General features: G+C 44.7%; 3 protein-coding genes across 4 annotated transcripts in view; 2 read left to right on the forward strand and 1 right to left on the reverse strand.

Moving 5' to 3' along the window:
• The window catches only part of DHX16 (DEAH-box helicase 16), a 49,004-nt gene extending 45,116 nt beyond the window's left edge, over window positions 1–3,888 (forward strand). The window contains exons 19-20 of one of the 2 annotated variants that reach the window (XM_029585599.1): window positions 967–1,140; window positions 3,356–3,888. In XM_029585599.1, coding sequence (XP_029441459.1) covers window positions 967–1,140; window positions 3,356–3,484 — 303 coding nt within the window. In that variant the 3' untranslated portion in view covers window positions 3,485–3,888. The remainder of the gene's footprint in view (window positions 1–966; window positions 1,141–3,355) is intronic. The other variant, XM_029585600.1, reaches the window with a different exon arrangement.
• Window positions 3,889–3,916: 28 nt separating this feature from the next.
• C19H6orf136 (chromosome 19 C6orf136 homolog) overlaps window positions 3,917–25,403 on the reverse strand; it is a 42,840-nt gene continuing 21,353 nt past the window's right edge. Inside the window, exons 3-6 of the mRNA XM_029585603.1 lie at window positions 5,821–5,909; window positions 5,059–5,259; window positions 4,905–4,974; window positions 3,917–4,545 (exon numbers count right to left, since the gene is read on the reverse strand). Of these exons, the coding sequence (XP_029441463.1) occupies window positions 4,402–4,545; window positions 4,905–4,974; window positions 5,059–5,259; window positions 5,821–5,909 (504 nt within the window). The 3' untranslated portion in view covers window positions 3,917–4,401. The remainder of the gene's footprint in view (window positions 4,546–4,904; window positions 4,975–5,058; window positions 5,260–5,820; window positions 5,910–25,403) is intronic.
• The window catches only part of LOC115081090 (kinetochore-associated protein DSN1 homolog), a 32,074-nt gene continuing 31,490 nt past the window's right edge, over window positions 24,820–25,403 (forward strand). Inside the window, exon 1 of the mRNA XM_029585602.1 lies at window positions 24,820–24,893. The gene's annotated coding sequence lies outside the window, so the exon portion shown is untranslated. The remainder of the gene's footprint in view (window positions 24,894–25,403) is intronic.

The following is a 25,403-nucleotide window of genomic DNA, read 5'->3' on the forward strand; positions in this document are numbered from 1 at the left end:
GTGCAAAGTACTTAGGTTTGTCATTGGCTGATCTTGGGCAGTAGCCAGTTCCACAGTGTTAGGACTGAGCCTGCAGAGGTTTTTTCCTGGTGCCCATGAGGCTGATAGGTTTGGGTGGAGGCAGCACTAGGAATGCCTGAGTTTATGGTTGCAGATGGGTGAGAGGTAGGTTGGTGTCAGGTCTTTGAATTTAGTGTTTGCAGGGTTTTTAGAATGGGGGTTATGTGGTTAAATTTTCATGTTTATCATGCAGCCTGCAGCATTGGGATTCCAGCATAGAGGTTATTACAATAGTCTCAGATAACAGTCACAAAGGCATTCTCATCCAGGAGGTGGCAGAAACATGTTTTGGATACTGCTGGGAAGTTGAGTCTAGAATAAAGTCTAGACTTGAACTTGGGAGCTGAGGATTAGTGTTGTCTCAGTCCATAGCATCTGTCTCTTTTTTTTTTTTTTTACTTTTAACATTTGTTTCCTTGTAAGCAGCTGACAATGTTTGTTATGCAGTGGATGACTTTGGCAATGGTTAAGTTTGGGTTTGTGCTGAATGGAATTGTAGCAGTACGGCATTTGATGATTTCTGAGTTTGTCAAGGGGCGCGGGGAGCCATGTTGATGTCAAATAACATAGGTGATAGGATGGAGTCATGTGGTACACCACAAGAGAGCTGCAGATTTGGGTATTGGTATTAGAGGAAAGATACTCCTTGAGGTCCCTACTACAGAGGTGGGTCCTCTTATATGGACCCATGATCCCAAACACTTTGTGGTAAAAGATCTTCAGCTAAAATGACAGGAATCAATGGCCCCTTATAGACTAACCAGCTTCTTAAAGCATGAACATTTGAGGAGAGTTCCCATCATCAGAGACACATCCCACAATGTGGCATTGCACTTATGCACTATATCACACCTAGGGCTTGATCCCCCTCAGCCTCTGATCTCTCTGTTCCTTCTTCCTCTACAGGCCATTACAGCAGGCTACTTCTACCACACTTCACGGCTGACTCGGGGAGGGTACAAGACCGTGAAGCACCAGCAGACGGTGTATGTGCACCCCAACAGCTGCCTGTTCGAGGAGCAACCACGCTGGCTCATCTACCATGAGCTGGTCTTCACAACCAAGGAGTTTATGCGGCAGGTCAGTGCTCTTTCCTCACTTTGAGCCATTACTGTCTTTTACCTTATGCTCCACAGTCTCCTCTCACTCTTCTTGGAGAAGGAAAAGTCCATAATACAAATGCATTATGAGCCAGGTAGACTAAAGAAAGCTAACAAAAAATAGATACTTTTTGGGAGCTGCTAGGTACCTGCAAACTTGAACTGGCCCCTGTCAGAGACAGGATGCTGGGTTTGATAGATTTTGGTCTGATCCAGCATTGACATTTATGTTCTTGTGTCAGTGGTAGAAAGTGACTCCCCTACAGATGGGAGCACAGACACACAGACAGGTCTAAAACTAAGATGGAAACTTGGCTGTGCCCCATCCTCAGACACACAGTACCAGGCCTAAAACTGAGGTACAGGGAGATGGGTGGATTTTCATCTGACAAACTTCAGAAATTAGTTGGCTAAATCCTTAATGGATAAAATTTCCACCTGTATCCCATCAGTTAAACGTATGCACCTTAAAGAGCCGTTCTCAAAGCAAGGTTGCGTACCTGTAACAGGTGTTCTCTGTGGGCAGCAGAACAAATCAGCCACACAAATGGGTGACCTCATCTTACTGTTATGGACAAAAAGAGCGAGAAGTCTTTCAGAGCATGCTCAGGGGTTCCCACGTTGCTGCTGTACACGAGCTACCCTCAGTTCTTCAGGAGCTGTGCTTTGGCTTCTGGAAGGCGAGTGAGATTGTGTGGCTGATTTGTTTTGCTGGCTGTGGAGTACACTCGTTACATATAAGCAACTTCATTACCTCTGTGGACAATCAGCCAGAAAGAGCTACACAAGTAGGGAACCCCCAAGCTGAAGGGTTGCATTAAATAAGAAGTGGGTAAGAAAAGCAGAGGTTGAAGCTACCACCTGAATAAATTCCAAATTGCAAAGACCTTAAGCTAAGGAAGGATACAGGAAGAAGGAGTCTTGTAGTTGCATTTCGGCCACGTCAAACTTGGCTCCCTTGGCTTTAAAGACTGGCTGAAGCTGCACCAGGCCATTTTCTGCTCTTGCCAGTATTCCCAGTTCTGAAAACTTGGATATTGAGAGCAAAGTAGTGATGGTAGTTCTGTTTTCAAATGAAGTTAAAGAACCTGCCACTAGAGGCTCTTATAACTTCAAGTGGAACATATTTTTGGGTTGGGATTCCCCTATAAACAAGGATCTTGTACAACCTCTCCGCCTCTCCTACATTTCTGTAATGCAGGCCTAAAAATGATCTCTGTCAGGATTAATTTTGTGTATGAGAGAGAGAGACAGGATCTGTGTGTGTGATTGAAAGCTTGTGTGTGTGCAGTTGTGAAAAGACAGACGGCGTGTGTGTAAATGTGTGATTAAGAGCCTATGTAAGTGAGCGAGCATGTATGTACGTGTGTGATTGAGAGCTTGTTGTGACAGAGGAGAAAGTTGCAAGCAAACCATCCCTCCTTCTACTAATTCAAAACAATCTCAGAGCACCTGGATATCAAATATTCCCAGGTACCCAGAGCAAAGCATTTATTTATCCTTATTGTGTCTTGAAATATTTTATTGGTATCTCGAAATGTTTAATATGATTGGATAGTCCATTTGAAATAAACAGCTGTTCTTTTTGTTAGTATGGTTTTACTGCTTTGCTTTTTCTATTTCTTGATTTTGTTTTATAAGGACTGGTGATGTTTCTCTTTTTCCTTTGTTGCACTGCATACAGAGACTCTGGCTTGTTGTAGTTTCCAATTCAGTTTTTGTCTGCGTGCTTCTGGTTCTACTTTATGGCCTCCTTATTCTTGGTTAGGTGAGGGTCTGCACAAGTGACTGAGGTGAGCTATTCTGGTGTGTAGTTTGGGTAAGGCTCTATAGCAGTCTGGCTTGTTCCGTCTTCCTAATAGGAGGCATACTGGTGTCTTAAGGCCTGGTGTAATATTCAGTGTTGCCTTTTCTTAGGTAAGGCAGTTACTGTTTGAGTGCTGGAAATTGGTGCCGGTTACTATTTATGCTATTTCTGTACAGAGTACTTATCTTTCCCTTGTCATTCTTAACAATAAAAACAATACTGGGCCTTTATTGGGAACCACTGGCCTAATGTGCACATATAGACATGTCCAAGTCTAAGAGAGGGCAATTGTACACATGTCCTCACTCTAAGGCACCCTATCCTCACTTTTTTCTTCTTTCAGTGCAAGCCTATTTAAAAATGCTTTTTGTATTTTTACCCTACACAGATCATTGAAATAGACAGTGGCTGGCTCCTGGAAGTGGCTCCTCACTACTACAAGTCCAAAGACCTGGAGGATGCTTCCAGCAAGAAGATGCCCAAGAAAGTAGGGAAGGCACGGGAGGAACTGGGCTGAGGCTGTTTATTTGCTCTAAGGCTGCAGCAAAAACATTTGTTCTACCAGCCTGAAACACACACCGGATGCTGGTCTTGTACCAAGCAAATGTGTGGCCATAGCACGGGCTGGGACTCGTGTCCAAGTACAGGCTGATTTCTGAGTGCTGTCAGTAAAGAAAAGACGCTTTATTTGGGTTGGAAGCCTAAGAGTTAAGTGCGAACAGCTCTGCTCATCCCCGAAACAAGGATTTTTATTTTATAAATGCAACAAGCCAGATTCACTGGCCTCTTGAAGGTGAGCTACAGAAGAAATGGGTGTGTCCCTGCCACCCGGAGTGCAGGAAGCTTGGTCTATAAGATGGCAGCCTGGGCTCTCTCGTGCATTGTACGCAGACCTCTCCCCGCCATACCAGGCAATTTTACTGCAAATAAAAACTCAGTAAGCAGAAAATGGATGCTCCTTCTAGTTTAATTATGTACATCACACTTCTCTCTCTCTTGCAACACAGAGGGGTTTTAGTAAGGAACATGCAGCAGATGAGGACTGTATCGCAGAGGCACCAGGCAGGTGCCAAAGGAAGAGGTGAACACGCAGCATTTGCGAGTATGTACCTGTGGCATCTTGACAAGTCATAAATATACACATGTATATATTACACACATAATCTGAATGTTATATATGTCTATGGCCACAACATAGTATCCATTTGTTAGGCTTATTGTCTTCTGGGTCAACCATCAGCCCATGTGGCAATGCCCTAAAGCCAAGCTGCTTCAGATAAACCATTCCTGAAATCTGTTTTGAAAAGATTTTGGTACAGGCTGGGCCACACACACTGCCCCCATTAATGAGAGTCCGACAGGTAAGGAAAGAGGCTGTAGGAAAATACCAGGTACCATGCATCCTGTACCTCAGTTACCAGACAGTCCTGGCTCTCAGCAGTGCTTCTGCCCAGATCTCCAGGACAGATGCCACAGTAGAAAGTTCAAGGCAGGTCTGTTCTCTGCTACTCCCAGAGCCACCAGCAGGCCAGCTAACAAGCTCTTCACCCTGATCACAGGGGGTTGGGCTGGCATCAGCTGTGTGGGAGAGACATTTATTAGTATGTGTTTTCAGTAATTAGGCTACCTATAATGATAGGTACTCAGAATCTGGACACCTTAAATAGGGGAAAAACAGAATGCATGTGACATTCCTTCAAATTTTTGTAGGGTTATGTTCCTTTAAACTAGGTTTTTGTTTTTTGTTTTTTTTGGGGGGTTGCAATTTTATCTAACTACTGTCCCACACAATAGCTTTAAAAAATCCCCCAGAGGGGAAGCAAACAGTCACATGTTGCTAGCATACTTGAGTTGTTCTATATCCCAGCACAATGATGGCATCAGCTCAGCAGGTCACAAAAAGTGATACACTTGCATCTGAAGCCCCTTTCACTCACCTTATCAACCTTGTGGCGGTAGATGAGGCCATCAGGCCCCACATAGAAGGTGGAATATGCATCGTAAGTCCTGGAAAATAGAGGGAATGGTAAAAGTGGGGAGGGGAACGCAGAAGCGGCTGTAAGGTTGTGGCCATCTCCCAGCTGTACTCACCTGTACAGCTCTGCTTTATCCCTCTTGTAAAAGCGAAACATAAGGACGTGTAGGGGCAGACCTGTCACCCGCCAGCGAGCCTGGATTGTCCAATTCTCTGGGTGCTGGGTCAATTTCAGCACCTCCATGTGCAAATCTGCAAAGTAATTCCAAGCCAGGAACCGGCAGAGCGTGAGAGCAACCTGATACATAGCACGACCCCTACAAAGACATACACCAGGGTAAAAGAAATGAGGTACACAACTCAGCCTCTAGGACAGGCAGAGGAGCCACAGCAGCTTAGTATACAACTTGACCCCTACAGAACAGACCAGCAAAAACTGCTCATGCCCTAGAGATCTGCTCAGTACACAGCTTGACCCCTTAGAAAAGCAAATGTGTGAGATTCACACTACAGTGTAACCCTTAGATGAGTGGCTCCCAACTCTGTCCTGGGGAACCCCCAGCCAGTCAGCTTTTCAGGATCTCCACAATGAATATGCAGGAGAGAATGTGCAGGTTTTGGAGGCAGTGCAGGCAAATTCCCTCTTACATATTCATTGTGGATATTCTGAAAACCTGACTGTCTGGGGGGGTCCCCAGGACATGGTTGGGAATCACTGCCTTAGAGAGAAGTGAAAAACAGCTTGACCCCTAGAAGAGAACAAGCAAGAGCAACCCAGTATGCAGAGGGTAACCCCTAGAAAGAGACAGGTGAGCACTGCCTGGTCCACAGCTTGAACTCTAGAGAAACAGATGGCAACAGACATCCTGGTTACTGACCGTGTCCTCAAGTACAAAATCTCATTGTGAAACTCCACATCTTGTGTGTATATGCCATAGTCATGCGTCTTCAAGAAGAAATTTGGTAGCTGAGAAGAGAAAGTAGAAAAAGGATCAGCCACTTGGTGTGTGGGATACAGATTTACATTCTGCAACAGTATAAAACCTCACAGGTCCCAACCCTGATATAGCAGGCCCTCACCACACAGCCGTTGCAAAAGAAGGGCTGTCTTGTGGCTAACAGAAGTCATAGGGGGTGTGATCACCGAGGTGGCCTGTCCCACATTGAGTTTCCATTGCCAACATCCTTTAAATCCCATAAGAAGTTGCCATACTGAGTCAGACCGAAGGTCCAGCAAGCCCAGCCTTCTGTTTCTAACAGTGGCCAATCCAGGCCACAAGTACCTGGCAAATACCCATACGGTCAATACTGGCATGCAAATAATAAGTAGTGGCTTAGGGATGTGAATCGTTTTTTGACGATTTAAAATATCGTCCGATATATTTTAAATCGTCAAAAATCGTTAGGGCCACGATACAATACCAATTCCCCCGATTTATTGTCAAAAAATCGTAAATCGGGGGAAGGGGGAGGGCAGGAAAACCGGCACACTAAAACACCCTAAAACCCACCCCCGACCCTTTAAATTAAATCCCCCACCCTCCAGAACCCCTTAAATTACCTGGGGGTGTTTAAAATCATGAGAGGTCTTGAACAGGTTAATGTAAATTGGTCATTTACTCTTTCAGATAATAGAAGGACTAGGGGGCACTCCATGAAGTTAGCATGTGGCACATTTAAAACAAATCAGAGAAAATTCTTAAGCTCTGGAATTCATTACCGGAGAAAGTGGTTAAGGCAGTTAGTGTAGCTGGGTTTAAAAAAGGTTTGGATAAGGAGGTGGACTGTGATGTAAGAAAGGCCAAGAAGCAGCGTCTAAAGGATGGGAGGGGGGGGAAGGCACCAGGAGGTAACTACAGCAAGGGTTATTTTTCCCTATGTGCAACACCTTGCACTTGTCCACATTAAATTTCATCTGCCATTTGGATGCCCAATCTTCCAGTCTGGCATGGTCCTCCTGCAATTTATCACAATCTGCTTGTGATTTAACTACTCTGAATAATTTTGTATCTGCAAATCTGATTACCTCACTCATCATATTCCTTTCCAGATTTTTTATAAATATATTGAAAAGCACCGGTCCAAGTACAGATCCCTGAGGCACTCCACCGTTTACCCTTTTCCACTGAGAAAACAGATCATTTAATCCTACTCTCTGGTTCCTGTCTTTTAGCCAGTTTGTAATCTACGAGAGGACTACAAACTTTTAACCGTGAACCTTCATTCACACTGAAGATTATTCCATTTTTGTTTAAGTTCCTGACCCTCTTCTCTATATAAATAGATGATCATCGCTTAGGCATATCCAAACTAAGCACTCAGGCCAAATCCGGAACACCTTTGTCTTTGAAAAGTTGCATTATGTGCCGCCTGCCAACGTTTTGACCACCCTCGCAAGCGGCTGCCATCAAAGACCCAAACCTCCGCCTTTGATGGCAGGCTGCAAAGTGTGATGTGGTGATAAGGTCAGGCAGGGAGGGTCGGTCAGTGGCAGCAGCCTGGGCTGGGGATGTGATTGGCTTGCTCAACAAAAATGTGCCAGTCAGAGGCATATTATCCAAGAGTCTCCGATGCAGGCCAGTTTTAAAAGCTTGTAGGAAATCCAAGTAAGCCACACTTGTATTTTTGTAGATTTTGTTAATTTATCATTGCTCTATGTACCATTGGCTGTCTCAGATGTTGGTGTGTTATACAACGAAAGCACAGGGAAAGCGGAGAAAAAGGCACACACATTTAGATAAACAGCAGCAAAATGATGTGCGACAATTAATTGTACTGGACACCACCACTTTAGAAAAACATTAGTTTTTTATTCTGTATGTGCACAAGGGTTCAATCTCAGAGTAAAATGTTGATTGGGAAAACCCCGACACGGCCGTGTTTCGCGTCAGGCTGAATTTTGGTTTTCCCAATCAACATTTTACTCTGAGATTGAACCCTTGTGTGTGCACACACAGAATAAAAAACTAAATGTTTTTCTGAAGTGTTGTTGTCCACTACAATTAAGTGCCGCACATCATTCTGCGGGTATGTTATATAAACCAACTCGCCCTCGACACCCCTCCCCTTTAAAAAAAAAAAGACCAGGTATTATCATACCAAAGAAAAAAAAAAAAGAAAGGCAAATCCTAGGAGCAGATCTTCCAGCGTCGGGGGTGAGGAGAAAGGACAACACCGACTACTCCGGTGGCTACCTGAAAAACCTGAGCTCTTTGAGCACGAGGAGCAGTTGTCACTCCTCGTTAACAGAGCCTAAGTACCCAGTACATGAAGCCCAGAATGCGTCAGACATGACCAGCAGGGAAGATGACGTCAGAGACAACGCCAATGTTGCTGTCTAAGCTCTTCCAGCTGTCAGCGAGGTGACGTCATAAATCAGAGGAGACTGAAGGAGATAGCTTGAAAACCTAAGATCAATCATTACAACCGCATAAAAAGTAGCGCCCCCGATAAGAGCCTGCCGCTGACGCGGGAGCAAGCGGGGTCCTGTTCTACAAGTTTCCCTTACCCACAGCAGGAACCCGCAGACAATCTCGGCAGCGCCGGGCGTACACACCAGGAAGTGAAGCGGGCGGAATTCTCGCAGCCAATCCGAAGGAGCCAACGCGTCCAGCCAATCGGAGCGCTCCCAGAGCCCGGCCCACGCGGACGGCGCAAGCGGTCCAATGGCAGCGCTTGCTCGCGCCGGGATTGAGTTCCGTCTGTGCCGCGGCCCCGCGTGGGTTAAGTGGCTTCCGGTAAGTAAGCTTTGGGTTTGGAGGAGGTGGGTGACCGCAATTAGGAGGTTTATTTTATTTTTTTGCCCTTTCTCCCTCCACCCGGGGGGAGACGACCTCCAGTCTGTGCCTAGGACTGTGTTCTGCTTTTTAGGATATCCCTAGTGAATATGCAAATCTCTATGCATATTGGACCCGGGCAGGGTTGGAGTCACTTTTTCAAAATGATGGGGGTGTACTTAACTCCAAACAAATGACCCCTCCTTCCTCTTGATTTGAGCAGGCGTTTTGGTGTTCCAAATAGATTTTTTGATGCTGATCACATATATTACTTCGAAATTTGTACATCAGGTTTTTGAGAGACGGCCAATTTGGTGTTACAATTGTGAAATTTTAAAACAATCTCGTGTACATCATATATTTTCATGCTGGACAGTAGTTTATGATTTTTAAAATTCATGTCGTATTTTTACAGCCATAAATAAGCACAGTAACAGAGATTAACTTTTTTTTAAAATACACCAAGAAACTCTGTCTGATTATTCCAGAACTGGCTCGCGTAAGCCCCAGCTCTGCTGCAAGATTCCAGCTTGTTTCCATGATGAAACAGTCTTATATAAGCAGCTGCAATGAGTAGTTTCCTATGCAACGTCTGTGTGAATGAGCGAATCATATCGCTAAAACTGTTTAAAGCTTGTGGATTTAATTTCATATACTTTATGAATTGTCATGCCAATGTCATAATAGCCGTGACACGTTTTGTTACATCTGTGGTGAGTTTACTCTCTGGCCGATACAGAAAAAAGTGCGGGAGAGCCGGCGAGCGCACAGGCCACTCTCCTGTGCGCACGATTTAGTATCAGCCTGCATGCAAATGAGGGCCCGTGGTAAAAAGAGGCACTAGGGACACTAGCGCGTCCCTAGCACCTCCTTTTTGACAGGAGCGGTGGCTGTCAGCGGGTTTGACAGCCGACACTCAATTTTACTGCGTCGGTTCTCAAACCCGCCGACAGCCACAGGTTCGGAAAATGGACGCTGGCTAAATTGAGCCTCCATCTTCCAACGCATGGGCCAATTTTTAATTTTTGGGGCCTCCAACTTAATATCACTATGATATTAAGTCAGAGAGTGTACAGAAAAGCAGTTTTTCCTGTATGGCACGGGAATAACCAATAGGCCCATCAACATGCATTTGCACATTGAGGGCGCTATTAGTTTGCAAGGGGGGGTGTTGGCCGCGCGTTCGATGTGCTATTACCCCTTACTGTATAAGGAGCACACTGTACCGTATCGGCCTGTCTGAAAGCACAAAAAAGGGGTATCACTTTTGGGTTGGCCACCTTTTCCAAGGTTATAGTGGTGGTAGCAGCAGTGCTGAGAGAGGATGGCATTCTGGTCCACCCGTACTTAGACAATTGGCTGATTCGGGCCAAGAGTCTGGAAGAGAGCCTTTGGGTCTCACGCAACATGATCTCCTTGCTACAGGACCTAGGTTGGGTGGTGAACTTAGCCAACAGCTATCTATAGCCATTCCAGACACTGGAGTATCTCTGTGTTCAGTTCGACACGAAGCAAGGCAGGGGTGTTCTGCCGGAGGGTCGCATTCAGAAGCTGATGGCATAGGTGTGACTAATCAGGAAAGCACAAGAGCAAAGCCAGCATGCAGTGTGTATATGTATAGGTGCATAACCCACTGGTGTGGATTAATTTAAAGAAAAAGGAAATTATCTGGCAAGTAGTAATTTCTCCATGGACACTGAAATTTAAAGTTTTGTCTCCAATGTTTTCAGACAATTTGGGGTGCATATATAAAAAATGTTTACCTATAGAACTGCAAGTAAGATTTTCATTGCCTTGACTGCACTGAAGCGACATCTTGACTGATTGGGGTATGTGATTCTTTTAAAAGAGAGGGAAGGGGAATTTAGTAAATGGACAAAGATTCTTGTCTGTTTCAGGAGATGAAGAGTTAAGAGAGATAAAAAAAAAAGCAGGTTAATGCATTGACAGATTTATCATAGACCCTTTTATTTTCTAGGTAACAGTAAGATTAAGCTGGCTCTGGGCACAGTAAATCATTTGTGCACTATGAATATGATGGGATATACTATCTGGTCAGCAGGGGAGTAAGCTTAGGATGTGTTTTAGAGTGGGTTACATTTCCCATTGTAAATCACCACAAGCTTCTTGGTAGTGGTATATATTAAACATACGGTTTTAATCACAGACTCTGGAGATATTACTGAGGTGGACAGAGGAATGATACATGTAGGTTTGATTATTCCAACCAAAAATTTAGCAGATGTCTGCAGGTAGTTTGTTTTCTCTTTAGGAAAAGTACCCCTGCAGTATTGTTTTGATTATTGCTGCAAACATGGATAAAAGTGCCTGCAGAGTTTGCCCCCAGGTGCTCAGTTTTGATTTACCCCTACATATTTAGGTGCAAATAGGATTTGGTCATTGCCCTGCTAGCCCTTTGCTATGCATCTTCTGTGGCATAAGAGGTGCTGTTTGATACTGGCTGTGCCAGGAGTATTGCAGTGCAAAAGGGCTCATTCTCATTTTAAATTCCCTTTCCTCTTCAGACATGGACTGTCTGAGACATGGGTTCTGTTCTCTCCAGCATGTGTGCTTTTGAGTTAGGGCTGTAGCTTCCAGTAATTCCCAGCCCTTGCCAACCCAAAGAGCAGAAACCAGATTTGAGAACTGAATCTGATTTTCACTGCCTATAGGCCATAGTGCCTCCTAGCTTAGATCTGTTCTCTTAGGAAGGGGGAAGGACTTTCACATTGGTTTTTCTCTCTCACTAAGGTATGTCTGCAGGAGAAGAAGGGAAGCCCCTGTGTAAAGCAGGGACAAATAGCAATGACGACTCCAGCCCTGGGAAAGCTACTGGTGTCAGATCCAGCTCTAGAAACACAAGTGGCACCAGCCCTGGGAAAGCTACTGTGTCAGATCCAGCTCTAGAAACACAAGTGGCACCAGCCCCAATAAGATATCCCCTTGGAGATGCAGGCAAGAAAAGATGAGGACCAGTCCATATCTTTCTCCAAGAGGATGCAATTTGCAGAGTAGACTACGTTCCTGGCGTCGCTCCAGTTTAAAGGGCAGCAAACGGCGGCAGTCATTGCCTCCCATTCACCAGGACCTCACAGGTGAGCCCTTGGCTTTTTTTTTTTTTAGTCAAAAATCCATTGTAACTGCAGAGAAACAAAGATAAATGCTGGCTTATGGAATTAAAATTAGAGGTTGCTTTCTGAACTGGTTTGGTGCTTTACTGGTTGCAACAAGCTAGGGATGCAGACCTGAAGCCTGTGCTGACATTTGTCGGAGCTTATCTTGAGAGGAGGCAGCTGGAGTGTTGGGCTTGCAGCTTTGGAAGTCAGGACAGGGAGTTTCAAGCGTCCCTGAGACTGACGTCATCCCGCTGCAAATTCTCTTTTAGTGCTAGTCCCAACTGTCATGAAATGCTGTCAACCAGGTTTCCCGTTACCAATCCAGAGTGACTTTTAAAGCTATTTGTGGGTATGTTGGCATTTCTTTACTGCTTCCTGTATGTGCAGAATGTGTGTGTCTGTGCTACTGGCTAACCAGACTTCTGTATATGTTCTGGCTGCCTACCACTTGCTTTATTTGCACCCTTTGGTCTAGCCACATGGCAAAGCCATGTGGCAACCTGAGGGACAATGGAAGGGCCTTTGAGGAGTTGCTACTGCATGGACCCACATGCTTTTGGATTTTTATTTAGATGAAATGATCCTAGAAATTACTTTGCCAAAACATACAATCTAAGTTGAGCCCAAGGAGCATAGTAAAGTGAGAGGTGAGGTGGTTTGACAGAGGGAAAGGAACCAGAGCCCTAGCCATGTTTTATGGCTAATTCAACCTGCTTGTCAGCACAGAAATATATTTGTGTATGTGTATAATATGTCTCTATTCTACAGAGACAAGAAACAGAACTGGCAAAATATAACTATTTAAAAAAAAATAGTTGCTAACAAAATCCTAGAACACTAATGCACTCAAATTTACCAAATTTTATTTAAATACACATTTTAAACAAGTACAAAAACTTATGACATGTCGGTGTGCATTAAGATGAATCTTAGTGCCTTCACACCACATCAACCCATTTGAATAGTATCAAAGTATAGTCTTTTGGATATAAAAAAAAAACAAAAAAAAAAAAAAAAAAACTCAACTCCACAATGAGTAGCAAATCAAAGAGCGATTCAAATCTTGTTGCTGAGAACTGTTTCCAGAACTGCAAGTCCCAGCAGCCTCTCCTGCAGAACATGGGAGAAGTTTCACGAAAGTTCCAGGGTGTCTAGGGAGGGGGTCAGTAGCCCCTTCAGCCGGAATATGCTTGCTCAGCAATGCTTAGAACGCATGTGTAAAAGATAACTAAAGTGCATAAGAGTCTGCTCCTGAAGGGGAGGGGCAGGCAGTTGTACTAAGCCCTTGTCTTAGCTGCATCTTGCTGGCAATAAAAGTCTATCTTTACGGATCAGTTGTCTGGGCCTCCTTACTGACTTTTACATTCACGAATATATACTATATCTGTTGGAAATTCCCCATGTACAGGGGTTCTCACTGCTAACCTAACCAACCATACATGGTGGCAGACTGAAAATTCTACCATGCCTACTCCCTTTTGGACTGAATTAACTTTAAACAAAACATGGACTGCTGCAGAAATGCCCACTACCTCCTTCACCACTCCCGATGGATACTATTTTGTTTGCAGGTGAAGGGCTTACGAACAGTTACCCACACTGGTATGGCACCTGCTTCTTGGCAACAATCCGACCAAGTTTCTTTCTGTTACCAGTCACTGCTGGAGAAATGTTAGGAGTCCCTGTGTACAGTCCCATGAAACCAAACAGATGTCGTAGAAGTACTAAAGTTTCTATTGGAGATTGGAAGGATCAGGAGTGGCCTCCAGAACGAAGTTTAAGAGCGAAAGCAGTCGTTGGTGATTAGCTCCAGGACTGCCTGAAGCCTGATTTGATGCAATTAATACTGCTTGGAAGGGTTCTCGAGTTGCCCCTTTTTGCTGCTTCATCTGCTCTGATTTCCTTGACAATAGGGTTTGATTTCCTGGTGTGTGCTTTGCAATGCATTACAGCCACCTTGCGAGGTAGCCAAACTGCGTCTAGTAATTCACGTACTTGATGCATTGTTCAATTTTCACTCTATAATGCTCCATGCACTTGAATTGTAAGGAAGGCATATTTAGAGTCTGTATAGATATTTACAGTTTGTCCTTCTGCCAACTGCAGAGCTCGAGTAAGGGCAATTAGTTCAGCTTTTTGTGCAGACGTTCCTGGGGGAAGAGGTTGAGCCTCAATGATTTCATCTTCGGATACAACAGCATATCCAGCAGAACGTATCTCATGAATGATTTGGCTGCTCCCATCAGTGAATAAAGTCCAAGCTCCTTGCCAGGGTTGATCCCTCAGGTCTGGTCTACTGGAATGTATTGTAGTCATGACTTCTTCACAGTCATGGGCAACTGGTTCAGGTGCCGGCATAAGAGTGGCCGGGTTCAAGTTTGCTGTCTTGTATTTGAATTTCAGGTGTTTCACACAGTAAGGCTTAATACTTGACGAGATGTGAATTAGTCATCCATTTTGGTCCATGAGTCTAGTAGTCCTTGAATAGTATGAGGAGTTGTTACTTGTAAAGTCTGTCCAAATGTTAGCTTAACAGCTTTGGGTATCAGTAAGCATGCAGCAGCAATGCTTTGAAGACAGCCAGGCCATCCTTTAGCAACATTGTCCATTCCTTTTGACAAATATGCAACAAGTCGTTCCCATGATCCTAAAGTTTTAGTCAATACCCCAATGGCCATGCCTTTCTCATCTATGAACAAATGGAAGGGTTTCATTACATCAGGTAATCCTAGAGCAGGGGGTGAGATCAAGGCTTTTCAGTTGATGCAGATTTGCTAGTTCATGTCCTTCCCACTGGAAGGGATGAGATCCCGATTCTTTTCCTTCTTTCTTGCAGGTAGGTACAGGTTGATCTCTTATAGAACTAGTACGAGAGATTCCAAGTTGACGAGTGCCTTCTCTGAGAAGGAAACCCAAATATTCTACTTTCAATTCACAGATTTGCGCTTCCTTTTTGCTTCCACGGTACCCTTTCGAGTACAAAGTTTTCAACAAGTATAGGGTTGATACCGCACATTCATGGTATGCTTCCCTAAATTTCAAGAGATCATCCACATTTTGTACAACTGGCCCATGTGTGACCCGGTACATCTTCAGGTCCTTGGCCAGTTGCTCCGCATCTCCACCAGAGGGTCAGTGGGGATTCTTCCCTCCCGATCTCTTCAGGCTGTTGCCTCCCCCGCCATCTGCCAGTGGGGGTTGTCCGATCTCCTTCCACCTCGGCCCCTTTGTGTCGGTGCAGGTCCATTTTTGTCGTTAGTATTCACTGCAGGGCTCCCGTATTTCTTTTGCCATTCTTCACAGTCTCTCTTCCAATGGCCTTCATTCTTGCAGTACGCCCACTGATTCTTTCCCAAGGGGGGTCTTGTTCCCCCTCTTCACGGTCTGCCATTGTCTTGGCTCCTTCCCGTCCGAGTGCTGTGGCTGACAGTCACTTTCTCCTTCATGTCTCTACTTGCTTCTCTCTTTTCTCTTCCACTTCTCTATTTTCACATACCTGGTCTGCTATAGCTTTTAACTGGCTGAGGCTCATGCCCTCAAAGCCTTTGGCAGCTTCTTTCAGATGTCGGGTCTATTATTAAGTTCCTGGTTGCAGGGACGGGCCCTTTTCTTCTCTTCCTGATCCCTGTTCCCATATATCTCAAAATACGATGAAAAGATCCCAGTCCATCTGGAAATTGAATAGGTGACCTGCGCCTGAGGCAAATCAATTCTGACGAGGCTGAGAAGCTAACCGTCTAAAAGTCAGTAAGGAGGCCCAGACAACTGATCCGTAAAGATAGACTTTTATTGCCAGCAAGATGCAGCTAAGACAAGGGCTTAGTACAACTGCATGCCACGCCCCCTTAGGAGCAAACTTATGCACTTTACAACTCTTATCTTTCACACATGCGTTCTGGTTTTTGCTGAACAAACAATTTACAAACTGCTGAACAAGCGGTTGCTAGCGTGGTCCTCTAGTAGGTGTAGCTTATGATCAGACTATTGTTTCATCATTTAATTGACGTGTTAGACATTTTACAGCGGCATTCGTATTAATACAATACAAATTATTATTCCAAAATGGAGTCATGTTACACTAAATGTTAGTGCGTAACTGCGTCACTACGCATTATGTGCCGTTTGCGTTGCAAGTGTTAGTACATCCAAAATGGCTGTGCGTTTCACTGCTGGCATGGTTAGTCGAGAGGCTTTTCAGTTGTTTCATTCTTCAGAGGTTCACGAAATTGAACTCCTTCATTCCCCCCTTTGAGACTTCAACTTCGGTGGAAGGCAGAAGTATCTCTTTTATCTGGGAAGTAACTGAAACGACAGACAATAATTAATACTGGTAGTAGTCCAGGCGGGCCCTAAGATGTTGCCAGGTTGTAGGTTTCTTCATGGGTTTGAGATGGGTGGACCCTATTGGTGTCACCCCCCCTTTGTAGCCCGGCTTACCCTAGCTAACAAAGTGGCCCAGATTGGTTAGTTACTTAGGTTGCATTATAAGTTAGTATCAAGGTATTCATTATCAGAATCAACATTGGAGTCTGTGGAAACTGAGACATACTTGTGCATCATCATAACATGAGCAGCTGCTCTTCAATCATGGAATGTAAATTTCTGAAAATAAGAGGGATACACAGAGGAAATAAAATACAGGTTAGTATGAGAAACAACAAAGGAATGAAGAGCTCTTTCAGCCCTGGAATCGAGGTAAGCCAATTTGGCAAGGAGGCTGTCCAGTCAAGAACTCCAGTCCACGTCTGTACAGGAACATGGGCTAGTCGTACCATTCGATCAGTGATCTTGATGACCTTACTTTTGTCAACCTGTAAACAATTAGAGAGATTAAATTTTCCACACCTTCCTGAGCTAGGAGGTAGTCCAGGGCTAATCGATTCTGGTAAACAGCTGTGATAATTTTAGTGTTTTGTTTGGCCAGGATGTTGAGAGCCAAGGCAGAATCATTGGTCAGGAGTTCCAGTACTGCTTGTAGTCGGATAATACGATTTAGCATATAAATAGGGGTTCTATATCCATAAGAACCATCTTCAGCCCAAGTGGCAGGGCCATAATATTGTACAATTCGTTCTGGAGGCCACTCCTGATCCTTCCAATCTCCAATAGAAACTTTAGTACTTCTACGACGTCTGTTTGGTTTCATGGGACTGTACACAGGGACTCCTAACGTTTCTCCAGCAGTGATTGGTAACAGAAACTTGGTCGGATTGTTGCCAAGAAGCAGGTGCCATACCAGTGTGTGGGTAACTGTTCGTAAGCCCTTCGCCCGCAAACAAAATAGTATCCATCGGGAGCGGCGAAGGAGGTAGTGGGCATTCCTGCAGCAGTCCATGTTTTGTTTAAAGTTAATTCAGTCCAAAAGGGAGTAGGCATGGTAGAATTTTCAGTCTGCCACCATGTATGGTTGGTTAGGTTAGCAGTGAGAACCCCTGTACATGGGGAATTTCCAACAGATATAGTATATATTCGTGAATGTTGAGATATACATCGTCTGCCAATCACATCAGTCTGGAGAGCCCACTCATATGGATTAGTTTTTCGTTTATAAGTTAGTTGTATTCAGGGTATCGAGGTCAGATTGGAATATCTCCTTGGCTTCCCAAGGCCATTGCTCTCCTGTCTTTGTACCTCCACATACAAAACAGTTTTTGACTTCCAGAGAGAGCTATGTTTTCAGCCAAATTCACGAACATATTCTTGCTTGATGTGAAATTGTGTGTTTTTTCAATTCTTCAGTCACATGGGATATTTCATCAAAGAAGGATTGATAACCAACTACAGTGGTTTGGTGGATGATTGGACGGGGTTTGTCTCTCCGCTGCGTGATTGTAATGTAAGTCATTGGGTCCTTTCCAGTTCCGTCGATACCAAATCCCCAAGTATCCTGCCATGGGGATCCTTGTCTTCTTTTTGGCCATTGCAAAGACACAATGTTACCAGTTACTTCAGTTAGCCTGCCTATTCCGTGGCAGCCGTGGTAACCTCCTCCAGTGTAGTCGCAGACCAGGGCCCATCCGGATAGAGTCAGGTCCCCTCCACACGGTATCCAGCTAGATGGATTGGCAGCTCGATTGTAGGGACAAAGGTATTTATGGTTGTAAACATAGGAATCTTTCCAGGATTGAGATCCACAATGGAGTGCGTTGGGATGTTTATCAATTGCTTCACATGCATTGAAGGTGATTATAATGCTAGATCCTCCTCCCATAAGGATCTTAGTTGAGTTGATATAGTACAAGATTCCTTTTCCTTCTGGGATAATACTGGATGTATAGCTCTTTGGCAACCTGGCAGTGAGGGTAATGTTATAGTACTTAGGAGTGGTTGGTGTATGACAAATGACTTTGTTACCCTCTAGACACAGATGAAACGATTGATATCCCTGAGTAGTATTTAATGCACAAGCAGGTTGTGTTGCACACGAAGGAGGAGGTTGAGATTGGTGTATGATTGTAGAGACAAGTTGAAATCCATCTTGAGTTGTAGTACGTATTAGTTTGATACATTCGGTACAATTCTTGCTCAGAGGCAGAATAAGAGATGTGGTTGATGTACATGAGATCAGTAGTAAAACCTGTAGAAGTCTTGCCAGCTGAAGGTAAAAGTTAGAGGTAGTGTAGATCCGTAAGTTCAGGCTGGAGCGACTCCCCATTCTCAGAATCTTTGAAGTAGGTGTCTGGCACATTGCTTTGTAATTAGGACAGTTGAATTCATAAGTGATCGGGTCTGAAAGGAAGGAAAGAAATGTACATGTTAATATTCTTTAGCAAGTTACTGAAGTCTTTTACCCAGGACTAACTCTGTGCCTGCCTTGGGTGAATCTTAATTTGTGGTCCCCAATCCTGGAGACTTGCCAATTGGAGGCAGCTGGTTTAAGTCAAGTCCAATGAATCCATGAGGGGCATCCAGAGACTCACAGCTGTAGGAGTGGTTAATAACACAGTATATGGCCCCTTCCATCGTGGTTTGAGGAAGTCTGATTCATCCCAGTCCTTCATCCACACAGAATTTCCGACTTGGAATGGGTGAATCGGTGTTAGCAAGACTAGTGGTTCAATGTCGCATGTATAGTTCTGGATGGCGATGACTGTTATGTAGTCCTTTAAGTTGGTTACTAAGAGACATTTCTCCTTGTATCTGCAGCGATTCAGGAAAAGATGGAAGGGGTGGAGGTCTTGCATACATCATTTCATAAGGTGTTAGACCAGACTTTCTTGGACTACATCGGACATGTAGTAAAGCTAATGGTAGGATGTCTGGCCATTTAGTCTTTGTTTCTTGGCACAGTTTAGCCATTTGATTTTTCAGAGTTCTGTTAGCTTGTTCGACAGCTCCGCTGCTCTGGGGTCTCCATGCACAGTGCAGATGCCATCTGACACCCAGAATTTGGCTCAGTTGTTGTGTAACTTCACTGGTGAAAGCTGGTCCATTGTCAGAATTTGCCTTGGTAATCCGTATCGTGGTAAGATTTGATGAAGAAGCAAAGACACTACCTCTTTGGCAGTTTCAGTTCGTGTAGGTATGGCTTCGATTCATCCAGTATAAGTGCAGACAGCTACCAGCATTGCTTTATATCCTTTTGAAGGAGTCATGTGGGTGAAGTCGATTTGATAAACTTGAAATGGTGTAGTTCCTTGTAGGATATGTCCGGGGGCAGGACCAGGTCCATTTCTGGGATTGTTTCTTGCACATGTGACACATTGATTAATTGCATGTTTAGTTAACTGAGTGATTCTGTTGATATAATATGTTTTCCCTAATAGTTTTGCTAAGGCATCTCGACCAAGATGGGTTTTGTTGTGGGCTTCCTTGACAATAGTCCAAGCTAGGGCTTCAGGTATCCATACTATCTTGCATAACCCACCAACCATTTTGCTGGTGAAATTGCTCAGTCTGTGCCCAGTCATTTTCTCCTGTAGAATACAGGGATTTCAGTTGGGAATTGTAAAAGTGGGCACGTTTTAGCTGGGATGTGTGATAGATGTACATGTGCTGCTTCTTTCGCTGTTTTGTCTGCCCATTGGTTTCCTTTTGCGATGGGATCTGATTTTCCTGTGTGGGCTTTACAATGCATAACAGCTACCTTTTTTGGTGCCCAAACGGCATTTAGCAAGTGGTGTATCAGATGCATTAGTTGCTTCCCTTCAGCAGTTAGAAATCCTCGTTCCTTGTATAAGGCTCCATGTACTTGGATGTAAGGAAAGCATATTTAGAATCAGTATAGATGTTTACAGTTTTTCCTCCTGCTAACTGTAGAGCTCGAGTGAGAGCGATCAGCTCAGCCTTTTGCGCTGATGTCCCTGGGGGTAGAGGCTCAGCTTCGATGATGTCATCTTCAGAAACCATGGCATAGCCAGCGACCCGAAGTCCATTTATAACCTGGCTACTCCCATCAGTGAATAAAGTCCATGCTCCCTGCCAGGGCTGGTCGCGTAGATCAGGTCGGCTGGAATGTACTGTAGCCATGATTTCCTCACATTTATGAGTAACTGGAGTGGGAATTGGGAGTAAGGTTGCAGGATTCAAATTCTTACTGTCTTGTATTTGAATTTCGGGAGTTTCACATAAAGCTTGATACTTTACAAGACGTGAATTAGTCATCCATTTTGGTCTATGGGTTTCTAGCAGTCCTTGAATGGTGTGGGGAGTTATGTTCAGAGTTTGACCAAAAGTTAATTTGACTGCTTCTGGAATTAGTAAGCATGCAGCCGCAATGCTTCGAAGACAACCTGGCCATCCTTTTGCAACGTTGTCCATTCCCTTCGACAGATATGCAACAGGTCGTTCCCATGAGCCTAGAGTTGAGTCAATACCCCAATGGCCATTCTTTTCTTTTCATCGACAAATAGATGAAATGGTTTCATTACATCTGGCAACCCTAGAGCAGGGGGTTCAATCAAGGCTTCTTTCAGTTGATGTAAGCTTGCTAGTTCGTGTCCTTCCCATTGAAAAAGTTGAGACTGATTCTGTACCCCGCAACTTGTCGTACAGGGGTTGGGCAATAACTGCATAGTTAGCAATCCACAGTATCCTGCAGCTCCAAGGAACGCTCTGAGCTCTTTCTTGCAAGTGGGTACAGGTTGACCTCTTATTGAACTAGTACGAGAGATTCCAAGACAACGAGTGCCTTCACGGATTTGGAAGCCCAAATACTCGACTTCCAATTCACAGATTTGTGCTTTTTACTTGCACGATATCCTTTTGAATACAAAGTCTTTAGCAAGTGGAGGGTGGCTACTACACATTCAAGATACATTTCTCGAAACAGAAGGTCATCCACATACTGTATCACTGGCCCATACATAACTTGATACGTCTTCAAGTCTTTTGCCAGTTGCTCACCAAACAATGTAGGTGAGTGCTTGAACCCTTGAGGCAAGCGAGTCCATGTGTATTGCTGCTTTATTCCAGTGTGCGCATTTTCCCATGTGAAGGCAAAAATCTTCTGACATTCCTCTGCTACCGGAACGGAGAAGAAAGCATCTTTGAGATCAATGACACTGTACCACTTTGATGCAGGGGAAACTTGAGCCAAGATTGAATATGGATTTGGTACGAGGGCTACTAGGTCTGCCACTTGATTATTTACCTTTCGTAAATCCTGTACCGGTCGGTAATCAGTAGAACCAGGTTTCTTTACGGGCAACAAAGGGGTGTTCCAAGCAGATCGGATTTGCCGGAGAATGCCCAAATCATACAGTCTTGCAGATGTATCTGGATTCCTTGCCTGGCCATATATGGAATGGGGTATTGAGATTGATTGATCACCTGTGCATTCTGTTTCATCTCTATCCATATGGGGGTAGCGTCGACGGCTATTCCTCCCGGGTTCTGTTCGGACCATACTTTAGGCACACTATCCATTAGCTGTCTTCGTTTTTCGTTGAGAAGGGTGTTATCTTCATATCGGTGCTCAATGATTTGCTCAACTATAGGGAGATGTAGTCTCCATTCTTCTTGGAGTGGACAAATGAGAGAGACTGGATTATCAGCGAAGGATGCTTTGATTTCACCAGTGGACTCGAATTGTAAATTGGCTCTTAATTTACAAAGAAGGTCTCTCCCTATGAGTGGTACTGGGCATCCCGGGACATAAAGGAATTGGTGGGACACTAATTGTCCTCCTACTCGAACCTGTCGTTTCTGGAGAAAGGGAGCGATTAGTGGCTTCCCAGAGGCTCCAACTATAGAGATGTTCTTTGAAGTGGGCGTGGTGATAGCGGTGGTCATTACAGATCTTTGCGCCCCCGTGTCTAACAATCCTTTGAATGTTTCAGTCCCTACTTTTATTTCCACCAAAGGATCAAGGGGAAGGTTTCCTTTGTCTAGTCATGCTTCACTGTCTTCGCTGGAAGTTTCACCTACGGCCATCTGCCATTCCGCTTCCTTAGTTTTGGACGGAGTATATCCTTCCTGCTTCACTTGCAGGGACTCCGGGCACTCAGACTTCCCGTGTCCTTCTTGTCTACAAAATGCACATTGATTGACTCCTAACGGCATTCTTCCACCTCTAAACGGTCCTCCTCTACTCGCTCGTCCTCTAGGCGGCCCTCTTGAGGGCGATCTGCCTCTTCCTCTGGGTCCAGGATATCCTTGATAGTGCCTGGACAGATTCCCGAAATTAGTTTCTTCCAGCGCTGCGGCTAACAGACTGACACTTTCTCTTAACTTTCTACTTTTTCTTTTCCTTCTTGTCTCCGTCCGGTTCTCGGTTTACATAGACTTTGTCGGCCATGGCTTTTAATTGGCTGATAGTCATTCCCTCAAATCCTTCTGATTTCTGTAACTTCCGGCGAATGTCTGGACAGGATTGTCCGAAGCTCATCACTATGATGGATTGATTTTTGGAGTCCTCTGGATCAAATGGACTGTATTGCCGGTATGCGTCCATCAACCGCTCCAAAAAGTTTCCAGGGGTCTCATCTTCTCTGTACCACGTCTTGGATTTTTTCCATGTTCACAACTTTCTTCTTCCCTTTTTTTAAAGCTTCAAGAAACGCGGTTTGATAAGCAGCGATGCGCTCGTGCCCTGCTGCGGTCTGGAAATCCCAGTTGGGATCGGCAACCGGGGCTTGTTCTTTCACTGCTTCATCAGGATTACCATCTGACCCAGCTCCTAGCCGAGCTACCTCTTCCAGATTTAATTGTATTTGTCGACGTTCTTTAGTGGTGAAAAGAATGGAGGCTAAATGCCGAATGTCAGCCCAGTTGGGGTTATGGGCTGCAAAAATTCCTCGTAAAAAATCTGATCTGGTTTGTCAGCATAAGAGGGGCCAAGCTGTTTCCAGTTAAAGAGGTCACTGGATGTGAAATGTATGTAGGTAAATAATTTTATTGTTTGCGTAGTGCGATATTAGTTTTCTTCGGTCGGAACCAAGGGAACTACAGTAGATGTTTCCCTGATTGGTAGTTGCAAACTTGTGGCTTGGGTTTTACTACGAGTGCCGTCTGCCACTTTTGCTGCCTCAGCCTCAAGCCGTACTTCGGGAGTCTGTGCTATTCTAGGATCAGCTTGTGCATTGGCGGGGGCTGAGGGACCTGGTGGCGCAGTATACAATTGAGGACAACTAGGGGCATATGGTGGCGGCAAGAGATGTTCTGCATCGGACGGTACTGCGGGCGGCAGGGGTTTAACTTTCTCTTGAGTCTGAATTCCCTTGCACTACAAATATGGCCGCCGCAGATGACGCATGATCTTTGATTCCCAAGATGGCCGCCCTTCCCTTTCTCTTCCGGTTTGGGGACTTCCGGTCACCCATTTTGTGCACCTGAGCCACCATTACGAGGGCGGCTCCCTCCACTAACTTCTTTGCCCATGACGGAGGATTCTCAATGACTGCAATCCAAGCAGTTATGTATGGTATATCCTCAGGGCAACCCGGATTCCCTTCTTGTATAACTATTTTCTGGACCCTAGTGGCCGTTTGGAAATCGAAAGTTCCTACCGGAGGCCAATTTACACACAAATTGGGCCACCTATGGGTGCATCGCTGAATCATTCCGGGTTTCGTACATTTACGTCTGTCGAACACTTCACTATAGTGCTTCGTCATGACTTTGTGGAGTTGAATAGCCCCCTCCCATTAGGATAGAATCACAGACAAAGGAGGGAAGGGAAGACGGATAGGTAAGGGGTCCGTATCCGTCAGACACAAAAGGGTCACAATCGCCTCGACTAGAACGCGGTCGCCCGGTCTAGAACTGCGAGGCCTTTCACTCAAACAAGAAACCTATTCCCGCTATTGTACACTTCACTTATTTTTCCTCTTATGCGCATGGCCTTCGGAACAGAATTCCTACTAAAACACTGCGCGGGGTGTGATCAAAGCCCCCTCTGTCCGCTCGGGGATGGACCGGCTACTTCCTTATCTATTCTTCACTCCTTCCACTGTTCCCATAATACTCGCCTGCAGGGGGTCTTCCGATTGTCACGAAAGCCTTCTTCCCAGATCACCAGCCCAGAGGTCTCAGAAGAATGTTTGCCAAACACCTTCCACAGGGGGGAGAATGAAAGCAGAGAGGACCCAAGTGGGTTTTCCCTATAGATCAGAGAAGTTAATCCCTTGTACAAACTGAAAATCAAACAGTGGACATGGACAATTTTTTCCATTCAATGAAGATCTTTATTTCAACAGTCTGTGCCTTGTTCTGAGTTTCCTGATTAAAACAGTAAGAGAAGGAAAGCTTTTCAGGTAAAATTCACTTTGATTATCCGTTCATTATATTCGATATGTTCCATGTAAACCGCCTCCCCGGCGATAGTTATTTCTGTTAAATGTGAACCGGAGTGATATGTATTGTATACAGGAATTTCCAGTATATAAAAACCAAAAATAAATAAATAAAAGGCAAGCTCGAGGAAGCCTGAAGAATATATGGGCCCACAGGTGTGCATGCAATATTTAAGAATTGTTAGCACTGCAGCCTCCTGTCAACTTGTGTCCCCCTAAGCCAACAATTCTTTGTCTGATTCTTTTTAAAGGGCTTAGCTGAGCTATCAGTTTGGAACTGCCCGAGAGGGAGAGGCTCTTGCTGCTGTTACAATCCTGTTTCCAGGTGATGTACCACCCTTAGCTTTCTAATAAAGGCAATTCTCTGATCTCTAGTCCTGTTCTCTCAGAAAAGCTCCACTAAGATAAGTCATGGATGGGGGAAAACACATGAACATTCAGCAATATGGTGATGGGAGCAAGCAGAGCTGGTCCTTGTGTTATTCCTCTGCATATATGGAGTGGAAGTGCCTCAATAAAAGCAGGGGTTAGATCTCCGAAAATGCAGTGGGTAAAATCAAGACTGGTCCAGCTTGTTCCACCGGCCATGGAGCTTCCTGCTCCCCCTAGGGAGTCAGAGTCACTTTCAGCCCTTTAAACATTTCTGATAACTTCTGAGTTTGCCACAAGCCCAAGGTTTTTGAATATCTGGATAAATGTTATCCAGCTAAGTAGGAGGTGTTCTGGGCTGGAGTTAATTTAGCCAAATAACTGTATTCAGTTAGCCCGATAGCACCACTCTCAACTAACCAAATAAAAAAAGCTGTAGTGCCCCTGAGGCTAGTCCTCCATTTCT

Source organism: Rhinatrema bivittatum, chromosome 19, assembly GCF_901001135.1.
Source record: "Rhinatrema bivittatum chromosome 19, aRhiBiv1.1, whole genome shotgun sequence".
Lineage (NCBI taxonomy): Eukaryota > Metazoa > Chordata > Amphibia > Gymnophiona > Rhinatrematidae > Rhinatrema > Rhinatrema bivittatum.